We start from the raw sequence: 21156 nt of genomic DNA, 5'->3' as shown, positions 1-21156 counted from the left end.
TCTGTGTCTGGGCAGGACTGGGGAGAAAGCGCTTCCTTCTTCCCAGAACACTCCAGTTCTCATTTCCCCGCCTCTACTTCCTGTCTGATTGTCCCGCCTATACTTCCTGCCTGGCTATTGGGCAATCAGCATTTATTTAAAACATAATTGCAGAATACAGAATTTTCCCACACCATTCCTCACACCTGTAATGATGTCACACCATGGATCCAGGGCTGTAGTCTCTGCACTGACCCCACTATTTCAGTCCTGGGTATGCTCAAGGGAACTGCATACCTTATAAAGATCTTTGTGTCCCATGTTGATTGCTTTTTCATTCAGGTTGTTTACAATTGAGAATAAACATAGGTGCCCATGAACATATTAATGGAAAATAATTTAATAATTATAAATGTGTGTTCATTGCACACACACACACACACACACCCCGAGGGGATGCTATTTAGCTCTACAAAGGTATAATCACAAAATTAACAGAAAAATGGATGGACATCAAATGTATAGCAGTAGAGGTCATGTAATCCTATGAAGAAATACACTGCATGTTCTCCCTAATATATTTGATCTAGAAAATTGTGTGTGTGTGTGAAAATACATATGTTGCTACGCTGTATAAAGTAGAAAAGAGGATATAGGTTAAATATAGGGGATGAGGAAAGATTTAAAGCAAATAACAAACGTGGGTTGGGAAAGAGGACATAGGGCCCTATAATTAGGTAACTGATTTTCAGGTTCCAATTCTGCCGTGGATTTTGCTTTTCGTGGTCTACCAGCACAGAACATAAATTCAGTGCAGACAGTGTCAAGTCCAATGTGAATGCCTCAGACTCTGTTCTGCATGTCCGTTCTAGCTGCACAGAGTTAAGGATTTCTGTAGTGTAAGAGACTTCTCTTGGGGCACCAATCAACTCCCAAATCATATATAGCAGGATTATTTTGTCATTGCCATGCTGTGGCACAATGGTTTGTACCCTGCCAATTGTATTTTAATAAAATGCTGATTGGCCAGTAGCCAGGCAGGATGTATAGGTGGGACAATCAGGCAAGAAGTAGAGGGGGGCAATGAGAACAGGAGAATTCTGGGAAGAGGAAAGCCCATTTCTGCGGTCATGGCCCAGCCACAGATGAAGAAAGATATGACTGTCTTGCCAAATAAGGTACCAAGCCACATGGCTAACATAGACAAGAATAATGGGCTAATATAATTTATACGAGTTATTCAGAATTCTGAGCTACTAGGCCAATCAGTTTATAACTAATGCAGACCTATGTGTGATTTATTGGGACTAAACGTCTGGGCGACCTGGTGGGACAGAAAACTCAGTCAACATAGCCAGAATCTGAAAACAGCCTAAATACACCTCTTTTGTACACATGATAAATGAGTTGAGATAGAAATCAAAAAGCATCACCATTTACAAATAGCTATCAAAAGTGATTTGTAGATTTAATGTAAATGTTTATGAAAATTACGCCAAATTTTTTATAGCCCTCGAAAGAACAATCTTTAACTTTATAAGGAAAATAAAACTTAGGATAGTCTAAATAATCCTAAAATCCTGTACAATTAAGGAACTTTGGAAGGTATCACAATTATTGATTTTAAACCTTACAATAGAGCCACAGCACTAAAAACAGCCTGATGTTGGCATAAAAACAGAGATGAGGACTTCAGGAACTGATACTAATTCATCAAGTATATTAATCCATATGCCTATGACCTACAGAGTTTTAAGCAAAGAAGCAAACAAAGTAAAATGGAGAAAGGAAACATATTTAACCTGTTTATTTATTTTTCACTGTCTTAAAGCTGTAGTTTTTTCGGGCTATCTTTCTGTAAACTTATCTGTCAGCTTGTGGATGAAGCTGGGCAGCTGGCAGGGGATAAGACATACTCCCTCCCTCTGCTAGCCTTTCTGTTGTACTCGGGACCAGGCAGAGCCTATGTTTTATTTTTCGTTTTGTTTAGGCATTGGTCATGCATTTTAAGTTTAAAAGTCCCATCAGAGTTTAGTGGCTGACATATTCATAGGCTCTCTGACGTCTGCCATTGTGGCTGCTCTAAGATTGTAGCATGTCGTCACAACCTCTGGCGGGTGTAGCTGCGGATTTTTACTATCTTTTTTTTTAAATTTTAACTTGTAATTATAAAATTAGGAGAATTTTTGAGTCTTTTTTTTCTGTTTTATTGACTGTCAGGGAAATTATCTCTCTGGACTGGCATGGAGGCACGGGAATAATTGAGACACAGTTTACACAGTGATATAGGAAGGGAGTCTCGGGTACATTCAGATCCTGAAGATCACCCACGGTTATCCTCAAAACAGCTTTTATATCCCCAAGGGTAAACTAAGGGGGAGGTTCATGAGCCTTCTGTTTCCAGGGTAGCCGAACTAAAGTCACTTCCTCAGCTCTGTCACCAGCTTGGATTAACACCTCTTCCCAGGTGACCTCCATAATTACAAAGAACGGATCAGAACATCAGCGTATCCTGGAGACAACCAGTCTGTAAATGCTATGTGACCACCTCAGGTACAGGACTATGGCTTGAGAGCCTGGCCACCATACAGTGCAGAAATATGTGGCCTGTATCATATTGCCCCACAATTGACCGACTCTGGGATGCTGACTTTGTAGAGTTAAAATTGCTCTTTAAAATTAATCTTTTGCTTGCCTCTCCTTGTGCAGGAGGGTTGGGATTAGATGGTTACTGCGCGTGGGTCAAAACTGAGCTCGTTACAGCGCATGTGTGGAACCTAGGTTACAGCGCAGTCTCAGCAGTAACCTAGGTGACGGGGAGTGAAAACTTAGATTATGTTCTAATCTTCCTACCCGTTTAGCAGTGATCAAAGCTGCATCTCTGCGACCCTCATGCTTACAGGCTTTAAATATTTTTGTCATTGTTTTTGTTTTACTTTAAGGTTTTTTTTAGCTATTAACACACATAACTAATTACTGTTTATAAATTTTTACTCCTGATTTTTTTGCTTTTATGCATTTGTTTTAAATTTTATGTTTTTGCTTTTGAGTGCTTTTTACTCACATATTTGCCTGTGTTGTAATTTTTTTAAATATTTATTTATTTATTATGTATACAATATTCTGTCTGTGTGTACGTCTGCAGGCCAGAAGAGAGCACCAGACCTCATTACAGATGGTTGTGAGCCACCATGTGGTTGCTAGGATTTGAACTCAGGACCTTTGGAAGAGCAGGCAATGCTCTTAACCACTGAGCCATCTCTCCAGCCCCCTGTGTTGTAATTTTTTGTGAGTTTTTTTTTTTTTTTATGTTTCTCTCCATAAGTCTGGTCACTTCTTTGATTTTTTTTTCAGGGTTTACTGATTAGCCCCACGATGGGTGTCACTATGTCGAAATCTAGGGCCAGCCCAGATCATAAAATATTTTTCGATCAAGAGGGAAGGTGGGGAAATACTTGAGACACAATGCACATGACTTGGAAGGGAGTTTTTAGGGATCTTTTACAAAGTCCTGAATTTACATCCTGAAAATCACCCGTGTTTATTTTCCAAACAGATTTCATACCAAAACATAAACTAGCAGGAAATTTATTAGCATTGCTTCCTAGTTAGCCGGGAGAATGACTGTTGTCACGGCCACACCATTTGATGCTTATTTTGTCACGTCTTTTTATCTATGACTACTCTGTATGTCTGCTCTGTCACAAAGATTAAATTAACACTTCTTACACAGGTGACCTCTCAAATTACAAAAAAGTAGCAGAGCAACATTAACATATCCAGACCCGATGTTTAGAATCGCATCAGTTTGTCTCAAAAAGGCTAGGAGACGACCTTCTGTGTGGCAGGTGTAAATTGTGCCTCGCCAGGTCACTCAGACTTCTGGTCACCATATAATGTAAAGTAATGGACCTGTATAAACCAGCACTACATCGCAGTATTTATGAACGCTGGGCCTTATTTTAGGCTCATTTCTTGCTAGCTTTTATAATGTAACCTATTTCTGCTCATCTATGTTTTGATGTGAGGCTGTGTACTGTTCTCTCTGTATGTATTACTTTCCTGCTGTCTCCATGACTATCTGCAAGACTATCTGCATGCTCCCCAGCTTCTGACACCTGCATGTCCCCCTCTTTCTTCCTTATCCTTTCCTCTTCTTCTCCTCTAGCCTAGATTTCTCCTCCTATTTATTCTCTGTACCTGCTAGCACTGCCCATCCTCTTCTGCCTAGCGATTTTCCAATCAGCTTTTATTAGACCAATCAGGTGTCTTTAACAGGCAGGAGAAACAAATAAAACACATCTTTATATTGTAAACAAAGGCATCAGAAACAAGTGTAACAGATATTTGCATTGTAAACAAAGGCAGCAGACACAAATGCAACACATCCTTACACTGTAAACAAGGGCAACAGAAACAAATGTGTCACATTTTTTTACACACTTAAAATAATCTTGCACAGCATAAACAAATGTAACACACCTTTTGCCTAGTTAAAATATCTCACAACACTGTAGTTTTCAAGTCTAGTTAATTTTTATATATAAATGTTTTTGCTTTCAAAATAAGAGGATTTTAAATTAAAGAGAGACAAATATGAAATGCCAAATGAGATTATGAACCTCTGCTATACTAATCACTCCTGAGTGTGTCTGTCTCGGCTATACTATCTAATCCTGAGAGTGTGAGCCGTTGCTGTATTTACTCCTGAGCTTGTGAGTCTTTGCTATACTATCTACTCCTGAGAGTGTGGGCCTTTGCTGTATTTACTCCTGAGCTTGTGAGTCTTTGCTATACTATCTACTCCTGAGAGTGTGGGCCTTTGCTGTATTTACTCCTGAGCTTGTGAGTCTCTGCTATACTATCTACTCCTGAGAGTGTCTCTGCTATATTCCCACTTAAGCTGATCCCTTGAGAAGCTTCCACCCTAGACTGCAGCTCTGAAATATCCATTGTCTTGTAGAACAAATGTATATCCATTGAGGCTATTTTCATTCATAAGAAAACCTCCCTCTGTGTTCTAAGGAAATTGATACCTAGGTCTGCAGAGACACCAAGCAGGAAGAAAAGCCTGACTCACATACACAGAGCAAACCTGACATTTTTTTCTAGGCGCCTTGCTAACTACATCATAGACATTAAAAACAAACAAACAAACAAACAAACAACAACAACAACAACAAAAACCCAGAACCTTTCTATACAGCAGCCTTACTTTGTTATTATCTGAGACGGAAGTTTAGGCTGGAAGCACATTTCTCTGTGTTTTCTCTAGTGTGCACAGGCCATTTACATGTAAATAAACTGTTTTACAATTATAGGGCGTGTTGTCTCATAACTTTCTACCCACCAAGTTCAGTTGACAGCTACAGTGCTTTCCCAAGTTTAATGATGATGGATGACCAGGAACTAAAGCAGCTGTGATCACTGTGGACGTAGGAGAGAGGGGAGGGTGGAGAAGCCACTGTACATGGTTCCTCTGTTGTAGGCATGATAAAGCCAAGATGATACAAGGTGACTGGCCACATCTCATCTGTGCACAGTCATTCCTCTTCCCTGAGGTTACACTGATTCAGAACCCTTCAGTTTTCAGCATCAGAGCCCTTCTGGGAGTCCTTTCACTTGCTTCCTCATGAGGCCTTCCCTTCAGGGGTACTGAGCTACTGTAAACTTTATGACAGTTAGATTCAGGTACTGTAATCACTGCTAAAACAAGCCAAGTTTGGACATGTACAAAACCAACAAGCTGTAAAATGATATTTATTTTGGGAGAATTTAAGACATGGATGTTGCATCTCTTACTTAAAGTTCCATATTCCTTCACCTATTGCACCTTACCCTTGGAAACACGTTACTTTCACAACTCAGTGGGCTTTTTGTTATTTCTTCAATGCGCCTAGTGTTTCTTCAATGTTTAGGGGTGTAGGAGAGTTGACTGGAACCTGGAAGGTAACCAGATTGACTGTCTCCCTCAGGAATCAGCAACTGCCAACAGCTCCTCCACTGAGGTGAGATAGTGAGGGCCTTATGCACCCATGCTTGTTGTATGGTGCGGTTCAGCTTAGTGTTATCCACGTAGTCATAGTCACAGGGTATTCATGCATAAAATGGTATTAACATTTCTAGTAATGTTTCACTGTTCTAGAAATGCCTCAATATTTCTACTGCTTCAAGGCACACATCTACTATACCTGGCTCTGACATTCTTTCCAACTCTTCTTTATGACTTTTGGCTTTAGAAGTTTGTAAGGGAAATCACTGACAATGTGTGGTACAGGTGTCACCTTTGGATTAGGGCCCCCCCCAGAGGAATATTCTCTACACTTTGATCATTTTACATCTGTGTAATCTTCTCCATCTACCACACAATATACATTCTAGTGAGGGTTTAGAGGTGCCTGACTGTGGGTATAAAGATGAGGACTTGGGTTCATCTAGTTCCAATCCACTTATTAGAACACCAATATTAAATTCTCTCTAGGGCTTATCACTGATCCAAGCACAAGTATATCACAAATTTAACATCACATCAGTTACCTACTGTGCAGTGGGCTCTGAATCCAATCTGAAAATGAATGGTCACTCCACACCTTTCCTACATTATTGCTCCATGGGTCCTAGTTTTGGACAAACAATGGACAAAACTATGACATGGTAAAAGTTTCACTAACAGTTTATAATTACAGGAGATAGAGACTCATTAATACAGACAAGTTTCAAACACACTGATTAAACAAACTGTTGGGGGTTACAGCAACGAGAAGTCTCTACTGTTCTCTGATGATATTAATGGCATTTGTGCTGTTGTAAGTCACATGTTGATATTGACATTCCAAAATAACTACCTTACTATTCTCCATTATGTTTTTATTTCAGGTGAATAATACCTGATTTCTTGGCAAAGATTTTGTGACACTTCACAGACTCATGTGTAACTGGAGACTGTTCTTATGTTTCCTGGCTGTCCAGCCCTGAATAATCACACAGAAACTACATTAATCACAACACTGCTTGGCCAATTAGCTCAGGTTTCTTATTAAGTAACTCTTACATCTTAAATTAACCCATTTCTATTAATCTGTGTATTGCCATGAGGCTGTGGCTTAGCAGTAGGTTCCGGCATCTGTCTCCTTCGGCAGCTACAAGACATCTCTCTGACTCTTCCTACTCTCTTTCTATATCTGTTTGGATTACCTGCATGGCTTTACTCTGTTAAGCCATTGGTTGACACAGCTTCTTTATTAACCAATGGTATTAAACATATTCACAGCATACAGAGGGGAATAATACATCATTCATGATGTTTGCAGTCAGAATGAATCATCTGATTCATTTGAGGTTTGAAGAAGTAAACTTTTAAAGACATTTGTTGGATTTCTCTCTTGCATTAACTATATCATGTGTTGAATAAGTATATTAAGATTCATAAAGTTTTTGCCACGTTCCCCACAACTTTAGGAATTCTTTTCAGAATGAATTTTTGCTTTTTTATGTCGTCTAAAGGATGAAGATGAGGAAAAGCACCTGCCACAGTCTTCACACTTGTAGGGTTTCTCTCCAGTATGAACTCTCTTGTGTGTCCTAAAAGATGAGTAACAATTAAAGGCTTTCTGACATACTTCACACTGGAAGGGTTTCTCTCCAGTGTGAACTCTCTTGTGTGTCTTAAGGGATGAGTGATAATGAAAGGCTTTGTGACATTCTTCACACTTGTAGGGTTTCTCTCCAGTATGGACTCTCATGTGTCTACTAAGGGATGAGTGACAACGAAAGGCTTTGTGACATTCTTCACACTTGTAGGGTTTCTCTCCAGTATGAAGTCTCTTGTGTCTCCTAAGGGATGAAGGACAACGAAAAGGTTTGTGACATTCTTCACACTTGTAGGGTTTCTCTCCAGTATGAACTCTCTTGTGTCTACTAAGGGATGAGGGACAACGAAAGCCTTTGTGACATTCTTCACACGTGTAGGGTTTCTCTCCAGTTTGATCTGTTTGATGACCCTGAAGATCCCTAGAATTGGAAGACCATTTGCCACAATGTACACTGGTATAAGGACTCTTTGCTGAATGTATTGTTTGATGTTGTTGAAGGGATGAAGAAGAGCTAAACTTTCTACCACAGTCCTCACACTTGTAGGGACTGTCTTCACAGTGAATTGTTTGATGTCGCCGAAGGGATGAAGATAAGTGGAAACATCTGCCACACTCTTCACACTTGTATGCTTTCTCTCCAGTATGAATTGTCTGATGATCTTGAAGGTATGTAAAGTAGGAGAAGGTTTTGCCACACTCTGCACACTTATAGGGACTATCTTCAGAATGAATTGCTTTATGTCGCCGAAGGGATAAGGAGAAGTAAAAACATTTGCCACACTCTTCACACTTGTACGATTTCTTTCCAGTATGAATCGTCTGATGTTCTTGAAGGAATTTAAAACTGGAAAGAGTTTTGCCACACTCTGCACACTTGTAGGGATTATCCTCAGAATGAATTGCTTTATGTCTCCGAAGGGATGATGGGAAGTAAAAACATTTGGCACACTTCTCACACTTGTATGATTTCTTTCCAGAATGAATTGTCTGATGTTCTTGAAGGACTGTAAAACGGGAAAGAGTTTTGCTACTCTTTGCACATTTATAGGGATTATCTTCAGAATGAATTGCTTGATGTCGCCGAAAGGATGAAGAGAAAGAAAAGCATTTGCCACACTTTTCACACTTGTATGCTTTCTTTCCAGTATGTCTTGCTTGATGTTGTCTAAGGCATAAAAATGAGAAAAAACACTTTCCACATTCTTTGCACTTGTATGGGCTCTCTGTAACATGAATTCTTTTATGTTGCTTCAGCATTGAAGGATAGTAAAATAATCTGCCACAGTCTTCACACTTGTAGGATTTCTCATCAGTATGATTTTTCTGGTGTATAAAAAGTGATGAGCGAGTATTGAAGGCCTTGTGACATTCTTTACAGGTGAAGGGTTTTCCTCCAGTATGAAGTCTCTGATGTATGGAAAGTGCTTTATAAGAACTAAGGCCCTTACCACATTTTTCGCACTTGTAGGGTTTCTCCCTTGTATGAATTCTCTGACATTGAATCTGTAGTGAGTTATAATCAATGGCCTTGTAACTGCTGTGATTGTTGGATTTTGTTCCTGTTCAGCAAAGATTGAGATACGAACAAAGGTTAGGAAATATTCTTCATACTTATGATACTTATCTTTTTAAAAGAAAAAAATTTATTCATATATATTGAAGCATCAGTGAAAAACTACAGTCATTTCAAAGCCTATAGAATAGAATGATAAATAAGAATAAATGGTAAAATATTGTAAGTAGAAAGAATTGATACTTCTACTTGAATAAGGAAATATCCAAATAGAACGTCGACATAGTGACATATAATTCAAAGTTAAGTAGCTAAGTAAGTTGCAAGGGCATTTTACTAACAGAAACAAACTGATTAAATGAGTAGAGATTTTTATATCGCAGGATACCCATGTGTAGGGCCCCGGGTCTACCCTTGCTCCTGGGGTGCATCTTGAGGACAGTTTCTGGTCAGCCAGCTAAAACATCCTATTTGTTCCTGTGCTCCCTCTGCCTCTCCTGGTGATTACCTGTAGGGCATTGTTTCATCTTTGGTATGGCAATTTCCCACCTGCCTGGGAGGAAATCCTTATGCAGTAGCTAGGTATATAGGATTTCCCCAAAGTTGTATAAACGGCATTTGGCTGATCTCCTTTCAAATGACCCAGGTCTCTTGTATGTTCTTTCAATCTCCAGGCCCTTGCCCGGACTCGCGAACAGTACAATGGTGCGCAAACTGTACCAAGGGGGGTAACACAGAATCGGGTGTTACACCCATGAAATAAGAAAGCAGCTGAGTCCGAGAAAGACAAAGTTAATTTTGACTTTGTGAATTTGAGACAGCGTCTAATACAAATGTTTTATCCTGCACATATAGTTTTACTTTGGGAGTACAAAGGATAGGCTGTACAAGTAGACAGTCTACAAAAAGACGAAATTTATAGTTCAAATTCAGGACATTATTTTATGTTTTATTTGAATGAGATGAAAATATATACCTGAAATATATTGCGTCATGACAAAAGAAAAAAGTAAAAATATTTCAGGTTCTCCTGTGTATCATGCAAATTTTGCTTAGAGAATATATTTGTCAATAAAGAGATGACAAAATTACTTATTTCTTCTTTTGTTTGTTTGTTTTGAAGGTTTTTCTTTGTAGACCTTGATCTCTGGGAACTAACGTTCAAGACCAGGCTGGCCTCAAACATAATATTGGATGGAGCAAAAACTTTCTCCCTTCCATTATCCAGTCCTCTGTATACCTGTCATCAGAGTGAAGCCTAAAGTAAGAAACTGAAAGAAATTTAGTTTAAACTTTTTTTTCCTTAAAATGGAATATTACAACTAGAGGTGCTTAAAGTAACTGGTTATGGGGCCAGGAGTGGTGGCCCAGCACTCAGCAGCAGAGGCAGAAAGATCTTTTTGAGTTTGGTGCCAGCCTGGTCTACAAAACCAGCTTCAGAACTGCCAGGGCTACAGAGAAACTCTGTCTTGAAAAGCAAAAAAAAAAAAAAAAAAAAAAAAAAAACCCAAAAACATAGAAATCTGGTTATTGAAATTGGATTCTTCAGTGCTTGAGAAGAAAGCTAAAGTACACCTGCATGGCAGGACACACCCAGGGTAGATGAGGACGCTCACACTAGGATGGGACACAGACTTAATGAGTTAATGGCACTCCAGTTTCAACAGGGATAAGGATACACAGAGAATAGGAGTTTTCATTGTTTGTGGCTCCTTTCTCCCTCCAGTCTGTAACCCAGACCAGTAAATCCCATTCCTTATCTGCTGGAAAGATGAATCACTCCTCAAGTCCCATGGGGAAAGGAATGGATTCTCTCATACCGAGGAGGATCTTAGGTTCTACACTGCATTCTAAGAATTGTCAAGAAATGGAGACACTCTTTGCAATTTCTCTGCACTTCATGTCTCCCAATCTGATAGCTGAGGATACCAAGGGGAACCTTATATCTATGCCTACCACCCCCTGGTAAGGGAATTTCATGCTAGTTCAAATGGCCATGCCCTGTCCTCTGGCTTTGAACTTCTTCCTCTTAACAAAGCTTGCCCCAGAGCTGCGATGTCAGTACAGGATTCTGTAAGGAGTCCTCAGCAAGGTGGTAGACAATATACGACAGGGTCAGTCAGCACAGCAGGCTGAACTCTGGGCACTGATGTAAACTAAGTTGGATGTGACACCTGTGGACCCATCACATCAGGTGATACAACACAGCCTGAGGAGGAGGTGAGTGGACTGTGAAAGCTCACCCAGAGTAGCCATTCTGAATCAACTTCCAGAGACATCTGGGACCAGCTCCTCTGCTATGCAATATATTTCTTATTCTCATTGTTAATAAAAGCTGATTGGCTGATGGTTAGACAAGATTTTCTGGGCAGAGAAAACACTGGGAAGAAGATGGGAATAGTGAGAGGAGTCACCAGCTGTCAGAGACCAGCTTGGACAAGTATATCACTGACCAGGGTAGGGGCATATGAATTGGAAAATAAGTGAAGAGAATGAAGACATGAGTGAAAATAATAAAACAGAAACAGGATAGTACTGGGAAGAAGTTCCAGTAGATACTGAAATCAGCCTGCACTTAATTTTCCATACACTTTTATTCCCCAATACCACAGGGGGAAGAAGACAAAAGACTGCTTTAACATGATACACAGGGCAAAAAGAATAGTCATTTATTTCATTACTTTGAGACATCAAGACTTTAGCATTCTTTTGTTTAGGCAATAAAATCACCCAAGACCAAGAATCCTAAAGGCAGCCACTCACAAGGTCAAACCTCTTATTTCAAAAAAGGAATGCTTCAATATCCTGAACGTTGATCAGGTTGGAGTATGTCTACCTATATGGACCACCTTAATGTCAAAGACACCAAGTAACCACACCCTAGGTCAGGATGTGTAGCCATACTTGTTCTCAACAACTTTGAACAAGTTAAAACTCTCTGACCTTCAGACAAGGTAGAAACAGGCTCACATTTTTGGGCCTCCACAGCTAGAAGACACAGAGAGAAAAAAAGATGGACATACTGTGTTGAAAGAAGAAACTGTCATGTGACAGAGGATAGATGAGAAATATGGGTTCATTTAAAAGTAAGATCTACCTAAAAATGAATCTAAGTTATTGGCTGAGCATTTACAATTAATGAAAAGTCTTCATTTTGCTTATTTGGGAAAGGCTGTTGGGACAGAAAATTCTACCTACAAATGCATTCAAACTTGGTACACCATGACCGCAAAAGACACAAGGAAGCTCAAACATTTCTCAATTAACAAAAGTGGAGCCAAATCCATCTTCCTTGTCTTGTGTCTCTCTCATGTGGGCTGCAGTACAGAGACACATCTCCTGGTGGCTGACTAGAGTTGAGCCACCAGCTTGCGCTCCACCACTGCAGTGGGTGGCAGGTTTGGGGTTTTGCTCATGTGAACAGAAAAGGGTAAAGATCCTCAGGAAAGACAGATTCAGATGGTAAAAAAAATCTGTAAATGGGTACAGTGTGTTTAAAAATGTATAAAGCCTTATGAGAGAAAAGAAAAATGGTATAGATAGTCAGAAAAATATATACATACTTAGTATAAAGTAAAAGTTCTTAAAAAGGGAATAAAGTAATATGAATGAAAAAGGCACATATAGAAGGGATATACACAGTGTGTCTGGATTCTATATGCTATTTGCTGTCTGTAGATTTTCTGACTGTTAATGAAGGAATGAGAGCTGCTGAGACTCATTGGATTGTGAAAACTACGGAATTAAACCAACATATATATATATATATATATATATATATATATATATTTTTTTTTAACAAGTCTTGACTTTAAAAGGAAAAAAAAAGAAGTATGTTACTTGGGGAGATAAGTTATGCTTTTACTTACACAGGAAGTGAGAGGCTGTTTTCATTACATACATTTTTACTATGTTAAAGTTAAAACCATCCTTTCTAACTAGACAAAAGGGGGAAATGCTGTGGAATGATCTTTCTGTACACTGTGAAGACGTGTTGCTTTTATTGTTAATAAAAAGTGGATTGGTTTATGGCTAGGTAGGATTTTCAGGGCAGACCAAATTATGGCATAAGAAAGTCAGATTTAGAGGAGTGACCAGGATTCTAAGAAGCAAGAGATAAACATGCCATATGAAGAAAAGGTACTGCCATGTGGCAGAGTGTAAATAAGACATATGGGTGTATCTAAAGTGTAAGACCTCATTCATAATAAGCCTGAGCTATTGGTCAAACATTTAAAATTAATATTGTGCTTATTTGGAAGTGTCTGGCAGCACAGAACTGATCTATAGACTTGCTGATGAAAAACAGTGCCTAAACTCATAAGCCCTGATTCCATTAAAATCCTGGAAGTTAATGAAAATATACACTGAGGACATTAGAGATTCAATAGGAGACCTTGAGAAGAAGAGATCACAGATCTTTTCATCCAGTTGGACTCATGGTAACAACAGCCATAATGCCTCCTATAGGTCTAGCCACATTGGATACCCTGACTGCATCTGAAATAAAACATTTTACTAGTACTGATGTATCTGGAAACAACAGCTTGACACATATAAATTTATAATTTTTTTAACAAGTTGTTACTGCCTATATATCCAAATACCACTCCTTGTTTATGATAAATAGATTTACTTGAAAAAGAAAACCAAAAAACAAATGGAGCCTTACAATTCACTAATAAGCCTAAATCTACTGTCATGAAAGACAGGCACACAAACACTGAACCCATAACTCATTTGATAGGCATCTCTGAATAAACAGTGTAAGGACTTGCAGGTCCTGCTCTTCCTATGTCTACTCTTCCTATGTCTAATGGTCAGGACCTACTGAAGCAGCTGAGGGTAAAAATGTTGAAAAAAATAAATAGCCCATATAGCTCAATAAAATCAATTAAAAAAAGAAAAAGAAAAGAAAAACAAACAGTCTTTGCTAAACTAGTGTACTTAGTGGCCCAGTACATCCCCCTTATATTATATGCTAATGCTTTGACTCTTCTCTAAGATCAGTGGGGAATGCACTGCCCAAAGTGCATCTGGTTCGTCTAAGTAAAATCTAATGCTTCCAACCCCCAATTGTTCTGACCCACAGAACTGACACTGTTGAGCCTTCTGTCCCTGCCTGCCTCTCTGTGATGGAATTGTGGGTTTCCCTTTATTAACCCAATATGTTCACTTTGGTGTAGAGATCTTTCTGTCATGAATCTGCTCTCAACATCTGGAAATAAATGACTCTCAGTCATAGCAGGACTGATTTCTATTTCCCGGTGTCTTACACTACAATGGAGACTCAACAAAAGGAAAAACCTTGGAGGTCACTGTAAATAGAAGCACAGCTTGTTATTGGGAAATCCAAAGAGACTTTAAACCCTCATAAATCTCTGAGACATGTACTCTGACAACAAAGACCTGAAGGAGAGACCTAAAGAACGATTCCCATGGTATCATGTGTCAAGGTAAATGGGAAAGGCTGACTTTCTGCTGGATCTCAGGGTCTCAGCTCTGCCCCAGATCCCCTCAGTCCTACACACCTGGGTGTACCGTGGCTGCTGCTTGTCTCTTCCCATCTGAAGGCTCTAGTCTTTGCTCCAGAAATGTCACCAGGTGTGGCTTACGCACAGCAAGACCTGTTTGTAGAAAAAGGGAAGAAGTTTGTTTATGTGTTCTTGTGCACGGAATTGGCATGTCCCTGCCTGTACCTGGCTTGTAAGGACAGAGATGAGGTGACAAATGACTGTAGACAATCAGTTCCTTAAATGTTTTCAGACAGGATCACTACAACACATGAAGGAGCAGGATGATGGTGGCTCACGCCTTTAATCTCAACACTCAAGAGATAGAGGCAGGCAAATCTCTGTGAGTTCAAGGCCAACCTGATCTACAAGAGTTATTTTTAGGCTCCAAAACCAGAGAGAAACTCTGTCTCTAAAAATTTTTTTAAAAAAGATAATACAAAAGAAAAGAAAAACAAAAACCAACTTCATAAAGGAATTTATAACATCAGATTCTGAGTTTCATTTCAAGGGAAAAAAACAGTACAACTGAATTATAAAACACTTCAAGTAAAAACTGTGCTCCATGTCTCCTGCCACCAAATTCCTAAAGTCTCACTAGAGTGAAGAAAACATACATCCCACAGAGAAAGGTCAAACCCTTAGGAAGTAAACAGTAAAATGATTCATTTTGATATCATAATTTATTTTAACTTTCATATATAGTGGTGTTTTTCCTTCATGTATGTCTGTGTGAGGTTGATTTGTTAATCTAATTAATCTTTATCAATAAAAAATCAGGAGTGAGATATCGACTAAGGAAATGAAAGCTGAGAGAAGCTCCAGTGACGTCCTATCTCTTCCATCCCACTGTCCAAAGGGCAGAGATCCGGTCTCAGCCCAGCTTTCCACAGCCTGTTCTCCTCTCTGCAGTCTTCCCATCTCTATGGTCAACTAGTGGCTAGCTCCACCCTCTGATCCAACCAAGCTTTATTTGTTAGAACACAACACAATCAAAACATCACATAAAATGAGATTGTCAGACCTTGGGTTTGCAAACAATTGTGAGCTGACATATGAGTGTCTGTGATGTGGGATTTCCTGCCTGGGCTAATAGGCCAAGCAGTGTTGTAATTAACATAGTGTCTTTCTCATTATTCACATCTGGGTGGCAGGAAGGAAAGTGTAGTTTCTTTTTACTTAACTATCCTCTAGAAGAGCAGTCAATGCTCTTAACAACTGAGCCATCACTTCAGCCCCAAGAAGGTTTTTAATATAGTAATTTCCTCAATTTTTTTTAAAATGAAGAGTATGAAACTGACTGTTGAAATGCTCCCATGAGAAACCATAAAAAGCGAGGAAGCTATATGTTAATGATGAAATAAGAAGTCACTATAGATGAGATGCTCACCCAGGAAATCAAGGTTGCTGTAATTCTCCAACATCACATCCCTGTACAGACTCCACTGAGCAGGCTCCAGACATTCTCTCTCTTCTGGAGAGAACTCAATGGCCACATCTGAGAAGGACAGCATTTCCTGAAATAAAAACCAGTGAATGCTATTGCACACTAATTTAATTAAAGCCATAAGCAATTTAAATACAAAGATGCATTGAACTTGGTAGTTATCATAACAACTTGAAACTAGCTTAGGTCAATTTGAAAAAAGAGGGATATAATTGAGAAAATGCCTCCAAAGACTGTCCTGTAGTCAAGTCTATGGGGCATTTTCTGAACTAGTGATTCCTATGAGACAGCACAGCCCACTATGCAGAGGGTCCGTCCGTGTGTGGGCTGTATGTGTGCTCTCTCACCCCTAGTCAAAGCTTTTATAGCAGTTGATTCTGGCAGATCTGTCTGCAGTTTTCCAGAATTTCCTACGAGAAATGTTTAGCCTCAGATATTTCCTTTCCTAATTATTTCACTGGAAGAGAAAAGGAACACTATATAAACCTCAAGACCACTAAACTAGACCGGCTACACAGCACAAGAAGAACCAGAAACGCCGTTTGGTCTTAAGATGCTGAGAAATCCCACAGCATCCACCTGAGAAGGGGTCAGAAGTGAAGCATGCTTCCCCACCATAGCTGCTCAGTGAGCTCCCAGCTCCCCCTCAGGAGCAGGCAGTCAGCTGACCATCCTTAGCTTGCAACTCTGGACCTTGCACTATCAACTACTCCGCGCTCCCAGGCAGTTCTCCTATCCCAGAAGCCCAAGGAGGACTCGGGCTGCACGCAGCGACCTAAGTAAACCATCACTCAGGGCACAGCCTCTGTCGCCCTCACCCCAGCCCTGACCTGCAACCTCAGGCGTCCCAGCCAGTTGAGCACAGCACCTACAAAGCAGCGTCTCCGGCCCTTTCTCCTAGCAGAGGTATGCTCCCTCCAAGACGGACCCGCGCCCCGCACAGTGCCTCAGGCTGCACAGCACCCCGGACCAACCTCCATTTCAGAGACTCAACAGGAACGCACAGCAGGCAGCCGGGACTCTCTCCCAATTCTGGGGAAGACACAATTTTACGGACCAAAAGCTGGATCGGGATTTCTTGGACTACATATCCCAGCAGTCTGCGCGAAGGAAATGCGGGAGCACATTGGGTGATTTCTTGGCTACCGCAGTAGATTATGGGAGAAAGAAGCCGTTGATTGCGGGATGTTAGGGTCCAGGATAATTCCCATAAAATACCACTAGAAAAATATGCATTCAACAAGAGTGTGAATTCAGCGTGCAGGGGTCAAAGCATCTGACAAATTGACTAAGTAGCAACAGCTGTGCCTAAGTCCTGAGACCCCCCTAAGAACACCATGGAACCACACTATTCTGAATGCGAAATCAAGGTTTTGTTAACGAGCTAGCAGGGGTCTTGTGCCTCACAGTCTAACACAGCAGAAGCAGGGAGGAGGACCCCGTCTAATATTAATAGGGGTTTTATAAACAAAAACCACAAAGGAGTCCCAAGATTACAGTTTCAAAGTACAAAATTGTTTATCCTATATCACCGTTGGCTAAAGGTTAGGGAAAGCTTAGCTGTTTTCTTCTTATAGGCTGTCATTGCCTGGGTGGGTTTGTTTTCCCAAGTAATTGATCCCTGGTCACATCCTTGGGACATCTGTTGACCCTTTGTTAACCACATGGGTTGTTTGGAAACTTCTCTGATTGGTCCATTGTTACTCAATGATAGGGGAGGTTAGGTGGTCAAAACTTCTGTGTAACCACGGGTGGGGATATGGGTAACAGTCAGGAGTTTTTTGTATCTTGGATTTTTTCATTAACTAATACTTCCCCTAGAAGGAGCTTCAAGTCTCCTGGCTTTTCTCGGGGTTTGGAGTGAAGTTCGAAGTCCCAAAGGTTCCCAACACTAAAATTGATTTTATTTTTTTCCAGCCTCGGTTTTTCTGTTCTCCCAGAAACGCGGAGAGAACCCCCGAAGACTCCTTTAAAGCAATAGTAGAGCAATTTCAGGGAGGGAAGGTTAGTCTGGGGGTTGGTTGGTGATTTTAAACAGAAAGGTTATGGGCTGTTATAGGACTGGTAGGCATCTCTCATGCTTGGGGACTTTGAAGCCATGTGGAGAAAGCTGTCTTTAGTTAGCAGAAGCTGTGGGGAGCTGCTGATTGGTTGCCTCTGAGTTGCAGTCTTTTCAAGAACTGCTTGTTCATTTTCAGTAAAGCCCACACTGAGGAGGGCTGCTCTCTGACAGGGATTTTAAGGGCCTTTTATGATTTTTGTTTGGTTCTCTCACAGGACTGCCATGAAGAGTCAGGATTGTTTTAACCCAGATCCAAAGCACGAGACGGGTGTGTGTGAGTGGAACCTTTGACAGAAATATTGGGCTTATGTGTCATTTCTGGTCCAGAGGGAGGAATGTGAGGGGTGTTAGAAGTATGAAGAAAGAGATGTAGTTCCATGAGTTTGTGAATGATACAGGAGTGTGTGAAGAGGTGTGGCAGAGTAGAGAGAAGAAATGGGTATAGAAGAGAGAAGTAGAGCTATGCAAAAAGATGTAGCTGAATACAGAAATATGGAACTGTAGGCAGAGGCTGCTCATTCATTCCCGGCCTCCCAGACCGGAAATAATCACACAGAAACTGTATTAATTAAATCACTTCTTGGCCCATTAGCTCTAGCTTCTTATTGGCTAACTGTTACATATTAATTTAACCCATTCCTATTAATCTGTGTATCGCCACGAGGATGTGGTTTACCGACTAAAGTTCCGGCATCTGTCTCCGGTGGGGCTATATGGCTTCTCCCTACTCTGCTCTTCTTTCTCCCAGCATTCAGTTTAGTTTTCCCCACCCATCTCTGTTCCCCTATAGCTTTGCTATAGGCCCAAAGCAGTTCCTTTATTAACCAGTGATATTCACAGCATACAGAGGGGAATCCCATATCACCTCCCCATTTTCTGTTTAAATAAAAAAGGAGGGTTTTAACTGTAACATAGAAAATTACATTTAAAAAGGTATTAAGCAAGAATTTACAGTTACAATATTTATATCTACTTTATCTTTTATCATAACTAAGGAAAACAAGTATAACTGTAAATTCTTTAACTCCACCAAAGACTCCAGAAGGATATAATATTACCTAAGGGAGCTGGAAGTGCATTGTAAGCAACTTCCAAAAATTTAGAATTGACAGAGACATCTTGCTGTTTCAGCAGTCAGTGAAAGCTCTTCAGTAACATTGGGACATCCATCTTCAGCCTACTGACCCATAGTATGTGGCAGACTTTTCCATGAAGCAGGAAATTTCAAAGACAGTTCCACCTATCTGTGTCCTGAAGAATGTCTGGCAGACTCTTTCATGAAGCAGGAACTACGAAGGATGGTCTCATCTTTAGACAAGTTTAACAGTCATTTCTCTGTGGGTTCTGCATGTCCAGTTTATCAAGTAGTCCAGGCAAGAGCAGTTTCTTGCCTAAATGGCTAACCAACTCCACAAGGAGCCTCTTCGATGCCCATCTTCCTCTTGAAGTAGATTGGTGCTGCCAGGAGCAGATGTATCTCACTGTCATGAAAAGCCCTAAGTTCTTAAAACATTTTAAATGTCATATTTTGAAGATCTTTAAAAGATTTGAAGATTATCTATCTAACTAAAATATATATCCATATATCTAGAAAACCTAACTAACATGACTACAAGCTTGACTATTATAGATTATTTCTATTAACGTACATTTTTAATTATACATTACATTTTTAAATGAGCTGCACAAACACAATACCTTAATTAAAAGCAGAAATATACATATAGCAAAATTGATATTAAATTTCTATCAATAAACCAAAATCCATACCAATGCAAATCTCTATAGCATATCCCCATTTAATGGAAAGAAACATTTATAAACAATATTTGGGAATATGAGCATAGTTCTGTCCAAACTTCTTCCTGCTGTTTATTGAGTGAAGTGATTTTTTGAGGGGTGTTCAAGGCAACCTTTCAGGGGCTCTTGGTCCATTAAACCATATTAGTCTGGAAGCAATCTGCAGGTTCTCATCTCCTGTGAAAACAAAAGAAGAACCTCCTTTCCAAAGCAACATATCCTTAGATCCATATTTTGAAGACATAATGCCTTTAAAGTATATATGTTGGTTTAGCTTAGCTATCCCCAGAAACAAATGTCTCTCTGCAGTTAAAAATTCAAAGAAAACACATAATATACATAATCCAGACTCTCTCTGTATATTCCATTTTTGTGTGACTTATTCTTTCTTCTTTTAATCTATGATTGTCCGTACTCTCTTTAAAGACTTTGTTTTATTTTTTAAACCATTTACTCCTTTTTAGTACTGTCTATATTCTTTTTCTTCTCTCTCCCAAGCCTATGTAATTTATCCAACACTGTGATCCATTTAGAGGTCTTTTCTATCTGAATTTGTCTTTATTATGTATCTATAATTCTTTACTTCTAGGACGGCTTCTTAGAATGCTAAGCACTTCTTAAAAACCTAAGCTGCAGCATCAGTAGGGTATATATCCTGCACTGCCTGCTTGCTCCACACTGTCCAGCATGGTGGAGCTGCTTGGTGCCTTCCAGAGCTATGCACAGTGCTCCGTTTCTAGGCACACAGTTGCCACTAAGTAAAACGTAGCACATTGCTCACAAACCCCATTCAAATGTTTGGTCTCCTGAAAGAGTCAGAGTTCATGCTGGTCGCATGACCCAGAAAGTCAGCGTTTCAAAATGGCACAGCTCTTTTTCCTTTCTGCTACTGCTGAGCCAGGAAAACCTCTCTTAAAGGAATTGTGGCATGCCACCAGGAAACAGCAAGAAGTTGTGTCAAACTCTATGTTTTTCTCAGGTTTTTAAGTGGATTTAGTTGGCAATGTTGTCACACCAATTTGTTGAAGGAGGCAGCTTTTTGGTTTCCAGCCACTTAGCCCTGAAATAATCACACAGAAACTGTATTAATTAAATCACTGCTTAGCCCATTAGCTCTAGCTTCTTATTGCCTAACTATTACATATAAATTTAACCCACTTCTATTAATTTGTGTATCGCCATGTGGCTGTGGCTTACTGACTAAAGTTCCGGCATCTGTCTCCAGCGGGGCTACATGGCTTCTCTCTACT

At 39.9% G+C, this 21156-nt stretch overlaps 1 protein-coding gene across 1 annotated transcript; it reads right to left on the bottom strand.

The window, feature by feature from the left end:
- Positions 1-5723: 5723 nt before the first annotated feature.
- On the bottom strand, positions 5724-17152 carry LOC125415810 (uncharacterized). Its single transcript, XM_087896987.1, has 4 exons — positions 17019-17152; positions 15988-16114; positions 14616-14711; positions 5724-9130 (listed from the first exon to the last, which is right to left on the bottom strand). Exons 1-4 carry the CDS (start codon positions 17022-17024, stop codon positions 7434-7436), a joined length of 1926 nt encoding a protein of 641 aa, XP_087753113.1. The 5' UTR covers positions 17025-17152; the 3' UTR covers positions 5724-7433.
- Between the last annotated feature and the right edge of the window lie 4004 nt (positions 17153-21156).

Source organism: Myodes glareolus, chromosome 15 (genome assembly GCF_982192425.1).
Source record: "Myodes glareolus chromosome 15, mMyoGla1.1, whole genome shotgun sequence".
Taxonomy (NCBI): Eukaryota; Metazoa; Chordata; class Mammalia; order Rodentia; family Cricetidae; genus Myodes; species Myodes glareolus.
This window is presented reverse-complemented; position numbering and strand designations above follow the sequence as displayed.

Bases quoted from the DNA above. Each gene is read 5' to 3' on its own strand.
- LOC125415810 (XM_087896987.1), bottom strand. The intron at 14,712-15,987 runs GTGAGCATCTCA...TTCTACAAACAG, and splicing joins CAGCAACCTTGATTTCCTGG to GTCTTGCTGTGCGTAAGCCA. The intron at 9,131-14,615 runs GTGTGTAGGACT...TTTGCTGAACAG, and splicing joins AGCAGCCACGGTACACCCAG to GAACAAAATCCAACAATCAC.